The sequence below is a fragment of the Thunnus thynnus genome, chromosome 3 (genome assembly GCF_963924715.1).
Source record: "Thunnus thynnus chromosome 3, fThuThy2.1, whole genome shotgun sequence".
In the NCBI taxonomy this organism is placed as follows: Eukaryota; Metazoa; Chordata; class Actinopteri; order Scombriformes; family Scombridae; genus Thunnus; species Thunnus thynnus.
This window is the reverse complement of record NC_089519.1, coordinates 21,692,156-21,706,843: the sequence shown is the minus strand read 5'-3', so window position 1 is coordinate 21,706,843 and position 14,688 is coordinate 21,692,156. Positions and strand designations below refer to the sequence as shown.

Below are 14,688 nucleotides of genomic sequence, written 5' to 3'. Positions count from 1 at the left end.
AGCATGACAGAGCGAGAGGGAGGGTAAGAGATAAGTGAAGTACCGTTTTTTACGTGGAGTGTATTTTGCAACGTAATACACATTAATGACTGAAATAGTCTTTTCTCCACAAATATTTCCTATAACAAATGAATCACTGGAGGTTTGCTTATAAAATCAGTTTTGTCCCAGTTTATTCATGTAGACTTAATTTGCTTGTAGACAATATGTCTCAAATATTGACAGACATATTCTATAAAGGTTTTATATGTATTATATCCCTGCTAATTAAATATCCATTTTTCCTCTATGTTGTGACAGAAAACTGGGCAGTATGTGCTCTGTCATGCACTGTGCTTGGTAACTGAAACCATTTACAGACAACAATAAAATAATGTGAAACACACTAACAACATTTTTACACACTACAACAATGGTAACTCCATGTGCTTTTATTCTTATATTTAGTCTTCCAATATAATACAGCTTTGGTGTCTCCAAAAACATGGCTTAAATTTAGAAAAGGGGGGTAATTTGCCTCTGAGCATATTTACAATGGTATATTTTGTATAATATATTCACCTCTAGTGTGTCTGCACCTTTTAGACCCTGTGGCATCAGTTTATACGTGGTAGAAGCCAGTCTGGACTCCTCCATTTGTAAACTGTCACTAATGACATAGTGGGGATTGGCCATTTTGAATGGTTTGATACTAGCACCATGACCAGTATGTATTCTTCCTATTCCACCCAACTGAGTCATAGTTGTGTTTCTGTTGCCAAACCCCTTTTCACAAAAAAAATCAATGTGATGAAAATGTGTAAATCTACATCTTTCCCTTGTCAGCTTTGGGCTCTAGATGTATTGCGGTAATTCTAAGCAGTCCATGCAACCACAGTCTAAGGTAAGTTTCTTCAGGATACATATTATATTAATTAATAGTTGAACATTTACATTTGTATTTATTTATATACTTGAGAACTAGTGTAAGAGGCATTAAGTATGAAGCACCTCATGAAACTGTTAAAATTCCCCACAAGGGGGAAGTGTTTGGTCTTTGACATGGCAACCAAAGGAAAAAAAAGGAAAATAACAACAGCAATATGGACCTTGTAGACACGTTAAATAGCCTACAGCCAAAGAAAGTAATAGTAGCTGTAACTGGTGTTCATGCAGATGCCTTAAATACATTTCAGGTACCATGTTTAAAAATATGTAAACATACTGTAAAAAATCTTATGTATGTCATTTTCCCTTGTGAATTCACATCACACCAAATTAACTTTGATCCATTGTCCAATTGCATAAACTCAAGATCCTTCCTGAGATAGTTTAAACACTGTTTATGTCCTGTAATGGCTTTACATGTATTGGCTCATTTGGTTTTAAACAAAGAGTAAATCTTGTACAAGGTCTTGAAACATTGTTTTGAATTAGTCTTGACAAATTATTTTGGAATAAATGGATATGTGGCCTTAAGGAGAAAAGCGCTTTCATTTTTCCCCCCTTTCCAATGCAATCAATAAGCCATTAAAGGTTTGCTACAAGTCACTTCTAATGGAGATTCTGTACTAATGCATGGATTTCTGAAGGGCTACTGCAGAGATTTAGATTTGCACTTCCATAAGAGACGGAAAAATGAAAATCAATGCAACAGTGGCCGAGATATCCTGACTTTTAGTCCCTATTATGGGTCAAGTTTCCAAAAACTAGATCTTACATTTCCCATAATGCAACCAATAGCATCTTTTCATCAGACCCTCCCAGTCTGGTAAATGTAAATGTGTTTCAAACTCCATGCCCCCAGTTTGTAATACAGGCTTTATGTTATAAATCAGTAGTTTTCATTTTATAACCGGCATTGTAAGGCAGCAGAGGAAGTGTCAAATAACTATGGCATCTGTATTTTGAGGTCAGTCAGTATAATATGTTTTGAAGAAATGCAGGAGATTTTTCAACAGACCTTGGAGACCTTGTTTCATTGCTCCAGCAGAGAGCTGAGCTTTGGACTCCAAAAGATGTGCATCTGCTTGGTGTGATGGAAAATAAAAAGGATCATGCAAATAATTTGAATAGAGAACTGGAGGCTGTCCCACCTTGAGGCTAACGAAAAGAACTGAAGGAAGGAACTGAGGAAAAATAAGACACAATTTCTCTATGTAAAAATGTGGTTTTATTTATTTGTTGAAACTATTTTAAATTCATTTGAACAAATGTATAGAGACATATTTTCTACAGAGCAAGCGTTGTACTTGCTTTTTATCTCCTGATGCCCTGTTTCTTCAGCACCTTGTTTACTGCTGTTTGCGTGCAGAATTTTGAGTCTATACTGAGCAGAAAATCATACATCCATTATAAAGACAAAATACTCAGATCAAATACATGAAGGTGTTTTATGTAAACAGGTTTTAGGTCCCACAGTTTGGGGTAAAAAATACTCAACAAGCGACCTGCAGACAACCATAATTAGCCCAGCACTTTTACTCCATCTTTGCATGTTATTGTCCACTGATTGAAGTGTATCCCTCAGGTGTGCAACAGACTGGCTCCCAGTCCACTTATCTGTGATAATGATAGTGTCCTCACTCCCCCTTGGTCTCATTTAAAGAACAGCTGGTGGGCTGGTCAAGCCTGTGGCAAATGGAAAATGGTTCATATGTATTTTATCATCCGACAGGCCTATGCAGTCACGATAGTGTTCAGTGTTTGACAGGTATATGTCAAATCCGCATTTCTTCCCATTGCAGTCATGGTCTGGATGTATAAATGCACACATTGATTTCCAATACACCTGTACAGTTAAGTGATTTTATTTATGTAATGAATGATTTTCATTGCATATAAGATATTATTTAGTCCTAATTTGATTATTTGAAATTGTATTTTATGTGGAAAATGTGCATGACTACTCAGGGTCACAATAATAATGAATATTGAAAATATATAGCATATATTTGATTTATATTTGCACCTTAACCTGAATGCATTTTCACAAATTGTGACTTACCAGTATACCAAGAAATTAAATACACTCTGTAATGATTGTTTCTACGTTAGAGCTAAAATAATCTTATATTGTTTATCATTGAAACTCAACAGTAAACACTATCAATGTAATGGATCGGCTAATAATGACAGTATAGTATCTTTAAAATTGAAAATGATCATGAAGGACAGAATTAGAGAATAATTGGTACTGAGGTTTAAAATGGAAGCAGACACATCAAATCACCAAAAGCGATGAAAATTTGATATATTTAATATTGCTTGTACAGACAATGAAAATTAGAAAAATGCATATTCAACCATCATGCTACTGACTAACAGTTTTAATGGAAATCAAACTGATTTCAATGTATGTGTGCAACAGTGGTTTATAAAAGTACGTCCTATTTTGGTTTAAACTGTTTACTGCACTTGTGAAATACCTCAACATACCAAGGCCAAAGTGCATTCATATGCATATGGTCTTGGTGTTCATTGCATACATTGGACAGTGGGCTAAAGGAAAGTTTACTTGTTTAATGTGCACTGGAGTTTCCTTTTTTCTTACAGTTGGCTGATGTGTGTTTAACTTCACTTGCATGAAAAAGTTGATCTTTTCAAATGACAAATGCAGGATAATTTGACACATCAGCCATTACCCTTGCTGATAGTAAGTAAGAAATTGGCCCCATGCAGAACTTTGTGCAGATCTCAAAGGTCAATTTCAATTGTCTCTCCAAAGATGGTGGATTTTATTATCAAGACAGTTCACACCTACCAAGAGTGAAAAGCCTGAAATCACCTGTCATGTTTTTAACTTATTATTTAATAGCTGTTTCAATTTTTTTGAAAGCCAGACAATGCATATGGCTATTGCATCTTATTTATAACTTTATAACTATTTATTCATAACTGATATTCACTGCAATAGTGTCCATATGCACACATTAAACAGCTCTAAAAGGAGTACTTAAAAGTAAGTAGCTACAATGCTTATACAAGGTTAATTAAATATACCTTATCTTGCAGAAAAAAGACATAACAGTCAGTAGAAGTGTAAACTCACTTGCTATCTGCTCCACTTTCTTAAATCCATAGACTGTAAAAAAAAAAATAAAAAAAAAAATATGGACGTAGTCACCGTGACGTCACCCATTGGTTTGCGAACTGCCGTGTTGAAGCCTGTCGCTGCCCGATTTGCATCACGCACGTGCAAGCAGGTCCACTATCTTGGACAGCTAATTACGGCAACACCACTTGGACAAACAACATTAGAGTTGAGTTTGTCACTGCCCGATCTTCGTGGTGCATACGCGAGTGTAAACATAATTAAACATATATATGTAAACATATATTTTGCAAATTATTTATTTTTATTACAAAGTAATTTCCTGATTATTTGAGAGGTATTAATAGCTTTTTTGTTTGTTGTTATCTTGGAAATACAGACAAAGAGTTGTACTTGTCAGGTGTGATCCGAAGCACTCGGCCATCTACACACAAAAAAGAGCTTAGCAGCCAATAACCATACTACTAACGTAGAGTGACATATTTTAGAAAAGACTGACTCTTTCTTCAGCATGACGGCTAACCGTTAGCATACAGACAGTTTCATTCATAAAGAGCTGCAAGCGTCGTAGCAACAGCCTTGACAACGACAAATTAAATGACTGACACGCCTACAGACAAATCAGTGTTGAATTCAGACGCGTGATGCATTGTTTATGTTTTCATATTGGGTTAACTTAGGTGAGATAACGTTAATGGGTCGGACAGATCATGATACACGTCTATGTAAGCGCTGAAAACAAGTATAGTAATATAATTATTATTTTAATTGTGGTGAAAGCCAGGACAATTTGGTACTGAATGTTGAAAACCGGGACATTTTAGGGTTTTACAGATATATGTCGGGACTCGGGACACCCAACTCGAAACCGGGACAACGTCTGGTCACCATACACTAATTTGCCCGGGAAAATGTTAACTTAACCTACTGTGCATACTGGCCGAATGAGCTTAAGTTACCTTTAATTATAAAGTTGGAAGCGGCACGGTGTATTTCACTTCGCTCCATCCTGGAAAGACTGGGGTGAAATACATCGTTAGAGATGTAATCTCTCAAAAGTTGATAATACTCGAAAGTTTTCATTTTTGTGGATGTAGTAGTACTGTTGTAACGTCAGGTACCGAGCAGTGACAGAAACTGTTAAACTCAACTCTAATGTTGTTTGTCCGAATGGAGTTGCCGTATGTAGCTGTCAAAGTTTACGCGCATGCGCGCTGTAGATCGAGCCGTGATACGCATACGTGATGCAAATCGGGCAGCGACAAAGCCTAGAGTGTAGCGATTTGACCATCGCCATCTTGGATTTGGCCGTCGCCATGTTTGACTTTTGGAGCCAGAAGTTACCATATTTGGACGAGAGGATGGAGCCGACCCATGAGCTGACCGTAGGGCTAGCTGCTAGCTTGGTTAACACGGTGCATTTACAATCTATGCTAATGCTAATGCTATTTTTCGCTAGCGAAAAACAGGCCTAAAACCGTTAAAACAAAATGTACTCACCGGAAAAACTGATCATCCGACTCATTGGTGGGTGTTTTATTACAATTAAATGCTGAACAAGACTGTTTTTAGGCGACCACAATGTTACAATTAACTTTAGTGAACTGAGAACACACTGTGAAATTGCAGCAGCTACGCCTATACGCAATGGTTACATTACGTAACCAACGTTGTCACCATGGTAGCGACTAGTCAGTCATGTCGTAGCCACGCCCTAGAGCATACCGATGGCCAAAGCGCAAAACCTCCTATCTGCAGAATTTTCTGATTGGCGGATTTCACTTTGGATGATGAGAACAAGAAAGGCTACTCATATTCAGTCTGTCTGCAAGATAATCCCGCCCTTCGTTGTGACAGAAAAGTCACACAACAAAACAAAAACACGAATGCAGAGTCCCTGGGTGTGTAGAGAGGCTACAGCAGGAGTGGGTTACACAATCACTGAATATTCATTTCCAGTGGACAAGGAAGCAAATAAACTGAATTTAAGGAATTCTGACCCTAGTATACTACAATGTAGTAACTATTATATTTACTACATCTTTTTTTATCTGAAAACAAACTTAATTTTATTTTTAATTTAATTTTAATTATTAACTTAATTTAGAGCATCGTTTTGTAGAACCTCTTCCAACTTGCACCAAGTGCAAAAGCTCCTATCTGCACTTTGCGAGGCATTACTATCTAGTCGGTATTGTTGACACATAATATAATAATATAGTCCAAAAACAGTGTATTATGAATTGGGTATCCTTAACAAATAGCATTCTGCAAGAAAAGTTTTTTTTTAGTTTTCTCAAAAAAGTGCACTTTTCAGATAGGAAGTTTTGCTCTTTGGCCATCGCTGCTTTGTACTCTATTTTACTAACTATTTTGAATGAGGCCATAATTTACAAAATGAACATCATGCTGTATTGACAAAGATTTGAAACTAGCGATTGAGACCAAAAACGCATTAGGAAACTGTTTACTGAGGTAATAAATCAAGTGAGAAGTTGGGTTATTTTCTCATAGACTTCGTTACAATCGGACTTATTTTTGCGGCCAGTGGAGTCGCCTCCTGATGGCCATTAGATAGAATGTCCCGGAGGTTGCCGCTTCGCCTACATCATAGACTGTATAAAAATGGCCTACATGGCTGTATAAAGAGAAGCTTGCTTAAAGCAAGATCCTCAACAAACCTCTGTTGCGGACATTTCCTGTTCGGCAACCAATAGCAGTGATGAGCAGAGGGTCACGTGACGGACTCCTCTGAGCTTCGTCTTTCACTGTGTCGGACCCATAGGTCGGAACCGAACAGAGGGTGAGTGTCCAAAAGTTGTTCTCCAAAGCTGGTACTTCACTTTCCTGCGTATGAATAGCATTTTTGAAATTTCCCTGTGAAAACCGTTACAGGTTGTTTTCAATGAAGAAAGCAACCTGCCTTTTCACGTGCTATAGTAACCATAGACTGTACAAAAACAGTAGTATCATGGAAACACGTGAACTTTTTATTACGTAACGATCAAAATCAAAGAAATTGGCTCAAAAGTATGCTAATCGATAGAAGTATCATCAGAATAGTTAGGATATGCACGGACTTGTTCAGTAGCAGGTGTATGTGCTGAAGAAATAGTCCCATTTCTTTTGACAAAGTGCAACTGTATAGGAGAGCTGTCATTCGTACCTGCACCATTAAAGCCTTGGTCCTGACTGAAAGCTTGACTCATCATACAGATACTACCCTAAGTGGCATGCATCTCTAGCATGAGGCATTACTTGGCTTAATGCATATGCACATATGTGTATTAATTGGCTCACACATGATTTAAAAGTTTAAGTGCTTTGACACACCGAACCAACCACAACAACCTAACCATAACATAGAAAAACACCTATGTTGCCTCACATCTCCTGTTAATTGATCACTTGAGCACATTGTAAATTGTATTGTCAGTGACCAGCCGACCTCCAACATATGCATGTGTCTGCACCTGCATGAGAGGCGATAATGAGTAAAATGTAGTCTATATTTGTACCCCAAAGAGCAACACAGAGAGACATATGTATGTGAGATTTAAGTATTTCCATGGTTGAAATACAAAATACAGAATATGTCTAATTAGAAAAATAATAAAATTTGAATGGCATTTGTAGGTCTGTGACTGTGACTTACTCTTAATCTTGTGCTTGTTGAAGGAGAAAATTAAAAGCGGGGGGATAATTGCAATAAATGGGTGAAATTACTGACTTGGTTAAATAGCCACTTGTTTCTCACTAACTTCCTGCAATGCTGATTCAACCTACTGAAACAGCAGCTGATGAGGGCTGACTAGAGCCATCTGAGCCAGACACAAAGATGAAACTGCTGCAATGGTCTGCAACACAAGAGCCCAATGGCACCCTACGGTCAGCTGCTGGCTTGGTGTCTCAAACTTAAATGAAAATGAAATTGCTGTGGTGATTTTATTTTAAAATATGGTTGAAATATTGTGCCTATGCAGTAGATTTTCCTAGGCTGCGGACATTAAAAAAACTGCATTTTGGGTTTGCCTGCGATGGTAATAGAGCTATATGGTCATAAAGGAAATTAAGTTTCAAACAGTAATTTCCAACTACCCTTTTCGGACTAGAATAAGAGTGCACTCCATTTCAAGAGAGGATGGTCGCAGGTCTTTGCTGTGAAATTTTTCGAATTTTATCCTCGAAGGTTTATTAACATTGTTGAATATTAAAGAATATTTGCATATTACAGTGATAAACATGACCTTGAAGATAAAAGAAAACATATTTAGTCTGCATGTCATTATGAGTGATATTGTGATTAAAAAATGACTTTGTGACTTTAAACTGTTATGGACAGTTGCCTAATGAATTCAGATTGATAAGATCTGATATTACACCGCGTAATCTGTGTTGAAGGTTTCGCTTCTGATTTTTCTTTGAAGCTGTGAGACATCAAATACAATTCCCCACTGTAGAACCATATTGCAAATTTTGAGGCATCTCTGCTGAAAGATTAGTGTTGAGAAATAGCCTGTCAATCATTACCTCATGGCTGAACAGAGCTTTCACAATTGGGCCACGCAACAAAAGATTAACTTAAAGCAGCTAATTTTTTAAGAGCTTTGTCTTATGGTTATATTGCGCTGCACGTCTCAGATATTACTTAGCAATCTCTTTCTGTTGGTAAAGTTTGAGTGTGTATGTGCTGTTTCTTTGTATCTTCAGCCATGGTGGCTTTGGCTGCCCATACACATACAGTGTAATACATCTGTGAAACTGTGTTCCTCTAGTTTCTCCAAACAACTGTTATTACCACTGGAAGTGTAAACTCCATCACTTCCTGTGTGTCAAATGAAGATAATGTTAAGTGTACTGGGAAATCTTCCATTAACTGGATATATGGTTTACCACTGATATCCTGTTTTCCAATAGACATTACAACAGCAAATGGGATGAAATTTCCTGTATTTGAATCAATAAATGGAAACATTTATCATTAACTGCAGACTTGCATCCAAAATAATCCTTCGTAAACACATTTGTGTATCTAATGAAAACTCAGCAGGACATGTTTATTCTTAAGAAAGAGAGCCTTCATCATGAAAATTAATCTGTGATTGTTTCAAACTCTATTTTCATCTGTGTATTTTTTTTTTTTTTTTCAGCAGCTGCAGTTAACGGTGCACCATGGGCCGCCTGGATGGGAAAGTGATTGTGTTGTCAGCTGCCGCACAGGGGATTGGACGTGCTGCTGCAATAGTAATGAGCTTTATTAAGAACTTTTCACTGATGTATTTTATACCAAATCATGGAGGGAAATTGCTTATTTAATAGCTTATCGTATGCATATGTATATTTTGAGTCTCCTTACATATTTCAACCAGTTTCTGTGTATGCAAGCGGCAGATTTTAATGATGCTGAACTGCAACAGTAATGGTGATCCAAAATCCAAATTACAGTGCACATTTGTTTCCAGCAGAAGTCCTAGTTTTACCAAGCTGTCATGATGAAAATATGATCAATACACTGTTTTATAATGACACTGCTTTCTATCTTGCATGGAGATTATAGACTTTATGTTGTGTATGTACTGTAAATACATCAGGTCTTGTGATTCTTGAGAAGATGTAACCACAGCTTCAAGAGGTGCACAGTCCTCTGGTAATATTCTTGCCAAAGAGATAGGAAAACACTAGAAAATCTCACACATATCTGTGTCAAGATTGGGTCATTGTCAGTTCCATTTCTTTCAAGTGATGTCCTTAAGTGGGTGAAATGGTGTGTTGTATTACAGGGATTTGTGTTTTTCTGTAGTGTGGAGGAATTCAAATACAGACGGATCCATTTACGCCATCTCAGACCATTCAGTTCTAATCACATAGTATTAAGGTTGCATAATAGAGTGCAAGGTCTATTGAACATTTTCCATTTAGGCTTTAAAAGGTGGTTGTGTTACATGATCTCCTCTGTGGTTAATGATGCAACTTCTCCATCAGCAATCGCCTGACTGGAGGTAGAATGGATTTAAATTGGTGGTTTTGAGGGATTAAGGTTAGAAATTGACATTCTGTGTGTATAGATACTTGGTAATGAGATCTTGATGTTAGCACTGTGACCTGAATTATTGCCTGAAGTCAGAGGAATTGAGCATTTTTCATTCAAACAGCGGTTCAGACTCTCTCTTTTTTCTTTGCTTATTTAAACAAAACAGCCTAATGTTTTGTAGAATTTAAAATGATTTGATTGAATCACAGTATCATAACCATATTTCCCTGGACTTTTAAAGCATTATGTGCAGGCATTGGGGAACCACTTGGAACTGACTCAAGTATTTGAACTGTAGGCATTTGCAAAGGAGGGAGCTCAAGTCACCGCAACAGACATCAATGGAGAGAAGCTGAAGGAGCTGGACGGCATTCAAGGTAGATACCATCTCTGGAGGTCTGAGTCTGACATCTGCTGGTTAACCAGTGTGATGCAGTCGGGATCCCTGTTAGAGGTTTTCCCCCTTCACTCAAATTCCTGCACAACTTTATCATCATGAGCTGACCTCTGTAACTTGGCTGCAAGATAGATTTGATACATCTCTGTAGTTTATCTTAACACTGTACTTGTCTGTTTTTTCAACAAATCTTTTATTCAAGTTTATTTTTGCAAGTTTCAGTTTAGCAGATTGCCTACAAGTGTTCAGCCTCATCATATCTTAACCTAAATATCATATAACGTTAAAACATACTATATGCTACAACATTTTCTACTTTTCTTTGTTGCTCATTTTTTACAGTATCTTCAATGTATGTCCCTTTTTTTTAATAATCTTTTAAGCTGATTTTATGGCTTTGTAGGAGACCTTTCATCATGAACGCTTTAAAATATCTACAGGATAACTGATTTTGTAGATGAACATGGACTTACATACACCTAACCAGGCAGCTATATATTTAAGTAGCACACATATTGCAGAAAATAGCCTTTTTCAGTCTCTTGAACTCTTTCAGCATTCTCAACACCTCATTTCAGGTAGCGCACAAGCAAAGCACTTCACCTCTAATTGCCTTCCTATAATAGATGTTGTTCTGGGTAGCTGCCTGGAGTGAATATGTGTGTAATTTTGTGAATGTGAAGCAGTGAGTATGATTTTGTGACTGCTACATCTTAAACTAATACTTCCTGCATTTAACTGCTAAATAATCAAGATAATGTGTCTTTTTAAATTATTTTAAAAACAGTGCAACTGACATCAAAATAATCGGGACTTTTTCTTTTTTGCTTCATCAACAGGTATCAAGACTAAGGTGGTGGATGTGACTAAGAAGGACCAAGTGGAATCTCTGGCAAAGGAACATGACCATGTAGATGTGCTGTTCAATGTTGCAGGGTACTTTCACCTTTTCCTATTATGTTAATGTTGTCCTGGATTTCCACAAGGAGTATTACTCATCCGCTCTGCTTAAATGATAATTAGGATATTCAATCTTAGCATTAAAAAACCTATGAAAAGAACAAAACCAACCATGAACAGATCCTGCTAACAAGTCTTGTCTGTGAATCCAAAGCTGGATATATCCCTGTGTGACTCACAGACCTCCATTGTTGTCAATCAATAAGACCCACTATTGCACCGCATGTTCCTGCATTACCATTAAACTAGATTTCAACAAACGCACTATTAACCCCTGTTTGAGTGACATTTGCTAGAAACTACAGTAGCCAGCTGTTTAAGAAAATTACTTATCCATATTTAAGAATGAAATTTCATATTTGGTATCAGTTTTTAAAGATTTACAGTAGGAACTAATGAGCTTGCCGCAGACAGGCAGGAGAAGTCTGACAACATATCGTTGGTTCTGGTCTTTTCATGGGATTTATTGACAAAAACAAAAATATAGAATATCACCAGCCTTATCTTTGAACGTAAAATCAATGCATAGCAAAAAAATTGCAGTTCTATTTGTGCCGCCAACACGCGGTCTCCACATTAAGCTTGTTTATCCATCTCATGCTTAACTTCATTTCCAAAATCCCTATATGTTAAGGTTTAACCTCTACTTGACCTTTTGTCAATCTCCTTAAGAAAGGTCTCTAAATTGTCACCTTTGAGGCTCAGTAAAATGTTGAAGGGGGCGAACGAAGCATTTCGACCAGCATTTATTTTTAGCTCAATAATTTATAACTTGTCTCTTAAGCTCCTCTATGTTTTCATTCTTTTTGACAGATGAGGTATATGACATTTTTAGTTATAGCCACGTGTTCAGATGATTCTGTGTTATAATTTCATATGTAATGGTGTGACACTACTGCTCCAGTCAATGTGTCATGTACTGTATACAGGTTTGTGCACCATGGCTCCATCTTGGACTGTGAAGAGGCTGACTGGGACTTCACAATGAATGTGAATGTGCGAAGCATGTACCTCATGTGCAAAGCTTTCCTGCCTAAGGTGACCTTTGCCCACTTTGCCAAATGCTCAACATACTTTATCCTGTTACTAAGAGAACAAAATAGGTGCCGTTGTAAATCGAGTGACATATGCTTTTATTTCGTTCTCATCCTTTGTCCTCTGGGATTAGCAGTATTACTCTGAGCCTGTGACATGATGGGCGGCGACTGCCCAATCACTAATCCAGCTTTAGCTGCAAACTAACCAAACTGTCTCAAAGGGGAACTTTAACTTGGATCATAGCACATTTGTCAGTTCTTTGTTACATAAAAATTAAGATTGTTACATAATTTTAATCTTCATTATACCAATTTCAATCAATTTAGACGCCACATTCCTAATTGATTTTGTCATTCTAGATGTTGGCGAAAAAGTCAGGAAACATCATAAACATGGCATCTGTTGCATCAAGCATAAAAGGTAAAAAAGATCTTTCACATATCTCACTGCACATGTTTCTATAGCAAATCTTCTGCTCAATTAAAGGGACATTAAGTCGCTGAAGTATGACCATGTTCATTGTAATCCTCTTATCTCAGATAATTGCTTTGCCTGTGCCTGTGTGTGAGTGACATATGTGTTTCCTTGCCACAGGTGTTGTGAACCGGTGTGTCTATAGTACCTCCAAGGCTGCGGTGATTGGGCTCACCAAAGCTATAGCTGCTGATTTCATTGAGCAAGGCATTCGCTGTAATTGTGTTTGTCCCGGTGAGTCACGAACACCCTGCAAAATAAACCATGTCGCTGTGTCCTTTTTAATCTTCCTCAACTGTTGCTCAAGTTTACTACCACTTAGATAATGAGACAAAATGAAAGTGATGTTTTTGGAAAAATTGAAGGGCTTTTTGTATTTGTTGACATTGTGTATTCCAAAGATATACAACACAAGCCCTAAGGTTGTGCCTCCACAACCTGTCTAAATAACTGCTGCACAAATTAGTGATTTAGGCTGAAAACTCCAACAGGGAGGATTTTTATTATAAATGAAAAATCATCAAATCAGTCACAGCCTATCTGCATTTCTGTCTTCAGTATGGTGTTATATTGAGACTGTGAGGTGAAAGCCAGGCTTGTTCTTTTATATTTCCTCAGGGACTGTTGATACTCCATCACTGAGGGGTAGGATCCAGGCCCAACCTGACCCAGAACAGGTACTGTAGGCTCTGATTTACTCTATAATTTACTTATTCATTTGACAGTAATCCCTGCCTGAGTCATGTAACAGTCACATTTATCTTGATTTCAGCCAGAGGAAATCCTGATAGTTGGTTGTCGAAGATAAGGAATGCTGCATGTGTAACTCCTCTTTCTCTGTGACTCCTCAGGCTTATAAGGATTTCATGGCGAGACAGAAAACTGGCAGAATGTGCACAGCTGAAGAGGTGGCATACCTGTGTGTGTACCTGGCCTCAGATGAGGTGAGTGATTAGAGATAAAAGAACAATATTTTGTACGTATATGATATATTCACAGCAGAGCTGGGCGTGCCATTGTCTCTGTACTTGCTCTGGAAATTTAGATTCTTTAGTTAAAAACTAACACATAGTGGATATTTGTAGGATACTCATAGGATTTCATTGAATTAATAACCTTTAAGTCAACAAAAAATAAATAAAGGATTCAGCATTTACTCACCAGAACTGTGTTCTTGGTAGTGTGGCGAAGGCTTTGAAACTAAATCTAAATCATGGTGGGATATAAAATATACAGACAGTATATTTTACCAAGTAATGATAAAATAGTACGATTTTGAAAAATAAAATAAATTAACATGTTTTTCAGTGTCTGGTTAAAAATGAATTATTACAAACATATAAATACAAAGTTGCTGTTAATTTGTCATCGGTGAAAACATTTCCCAGTTGTCTGACATGCGTCTTGGCTCCTCTACAGTCAGCGTATGTGACTGGGACTGAGCAAATCATCGATGGAGGCTGGAGACTCTGAGGAATATGTGGCAAACTCATCATCTCAGTTGTGCAGTTGCATCCTCTTTTTTTTTTTTTGGATGCAAGTGCCTAAATCAAAGAAAAGTGTGCACAATTTGCTAGCATGCTAACTTTTTTGATTTTGCATATTATTTTCAAAGATTTTGTGAGATTTTCCAACTTAAATCTATGCTGCTAATGTGTCTATGTAGTGCCAAAACACTGACAAATAAATTGACTGTCACAGCTATATTGATGTTGCTACCTTTTTAATAAACATATTCCTTGTTAAATACCTAAC

The 14,688-nt window shown here is 37.2% G+C and overlaps 1 protein-coding gene across 2 annotated transcripts; it reads left to right on the top strand.

The window, feature by feature from the left end:
• The first annotated feature begins 6,684 nt into the window (after positions 1-6,684).
• Positions 6,685-14,687, top strand: bdh2 (3-hydroxybutyrate dehydrogenase, type 2). 2 transcript variants are annotated; one of them, XM_067584720.1, is made up of 10 exons: positions 6,685-6,836; positions 9,184-9,277; positions 10,363-10,441; positions 11,301-11,397; positions 12,351-12,459; positions 12,819-12,879; positions 13,054-13,167; positions 13,552-13,610; positions 13,785-13,877; positions 14,353-14,687. In XM_067584720.1, exons 2-10 carry the CDS (start codon positions 9,206-9,208, stop codon positions 14,404-14,406), a joined length of 738 nt encoding a protein of 245 aa, XP_067440821.1. In that variant the 5' UTR covers positions 6,685-6,836; positions 9,184-9,205; the 3' UTR covers positions 14,407-14,687. The 2 variants fall into 2 exon arrangements, with proteins under 2 accessions (XP_067440821.1, XP_067440822.1); XM_067584721.1 differs by having other exon boundaries at positions 6,697-6,836; positions 9,187-9,277.
• The last annotated feature ends 1 nt before the right edge of the window (position 14,688 follows it).

What these genes read in the sequence shown, in the direction of transcription:
- bdh2 (XM_067584720.1), top strand. Translation starts at nt 9,206, where the DNA reads ATGGGCCGCCTGGATGGGAAAGTGATTGTGTTGTCAGCTGCCGCACAG. An exon ending in GCAAAGCTTTCCTGCCTAAG is followed by an intron (nt 12,460 to 12,818) that starts GTGACCTTTGCC and finishes TTGTCATTCTAG; the next exon opens with ATGTTGGCGAAAAAGTCAGG. An exon ending in TGTACCTGGCCTCAGATGAG is followed by an intron (nt 13,878 to 14,352) that starts GTGAGTGATTAG and finishes GCTCCTCTACAG; the next exon opens with TCAGCGTATGTGACTGGGAC.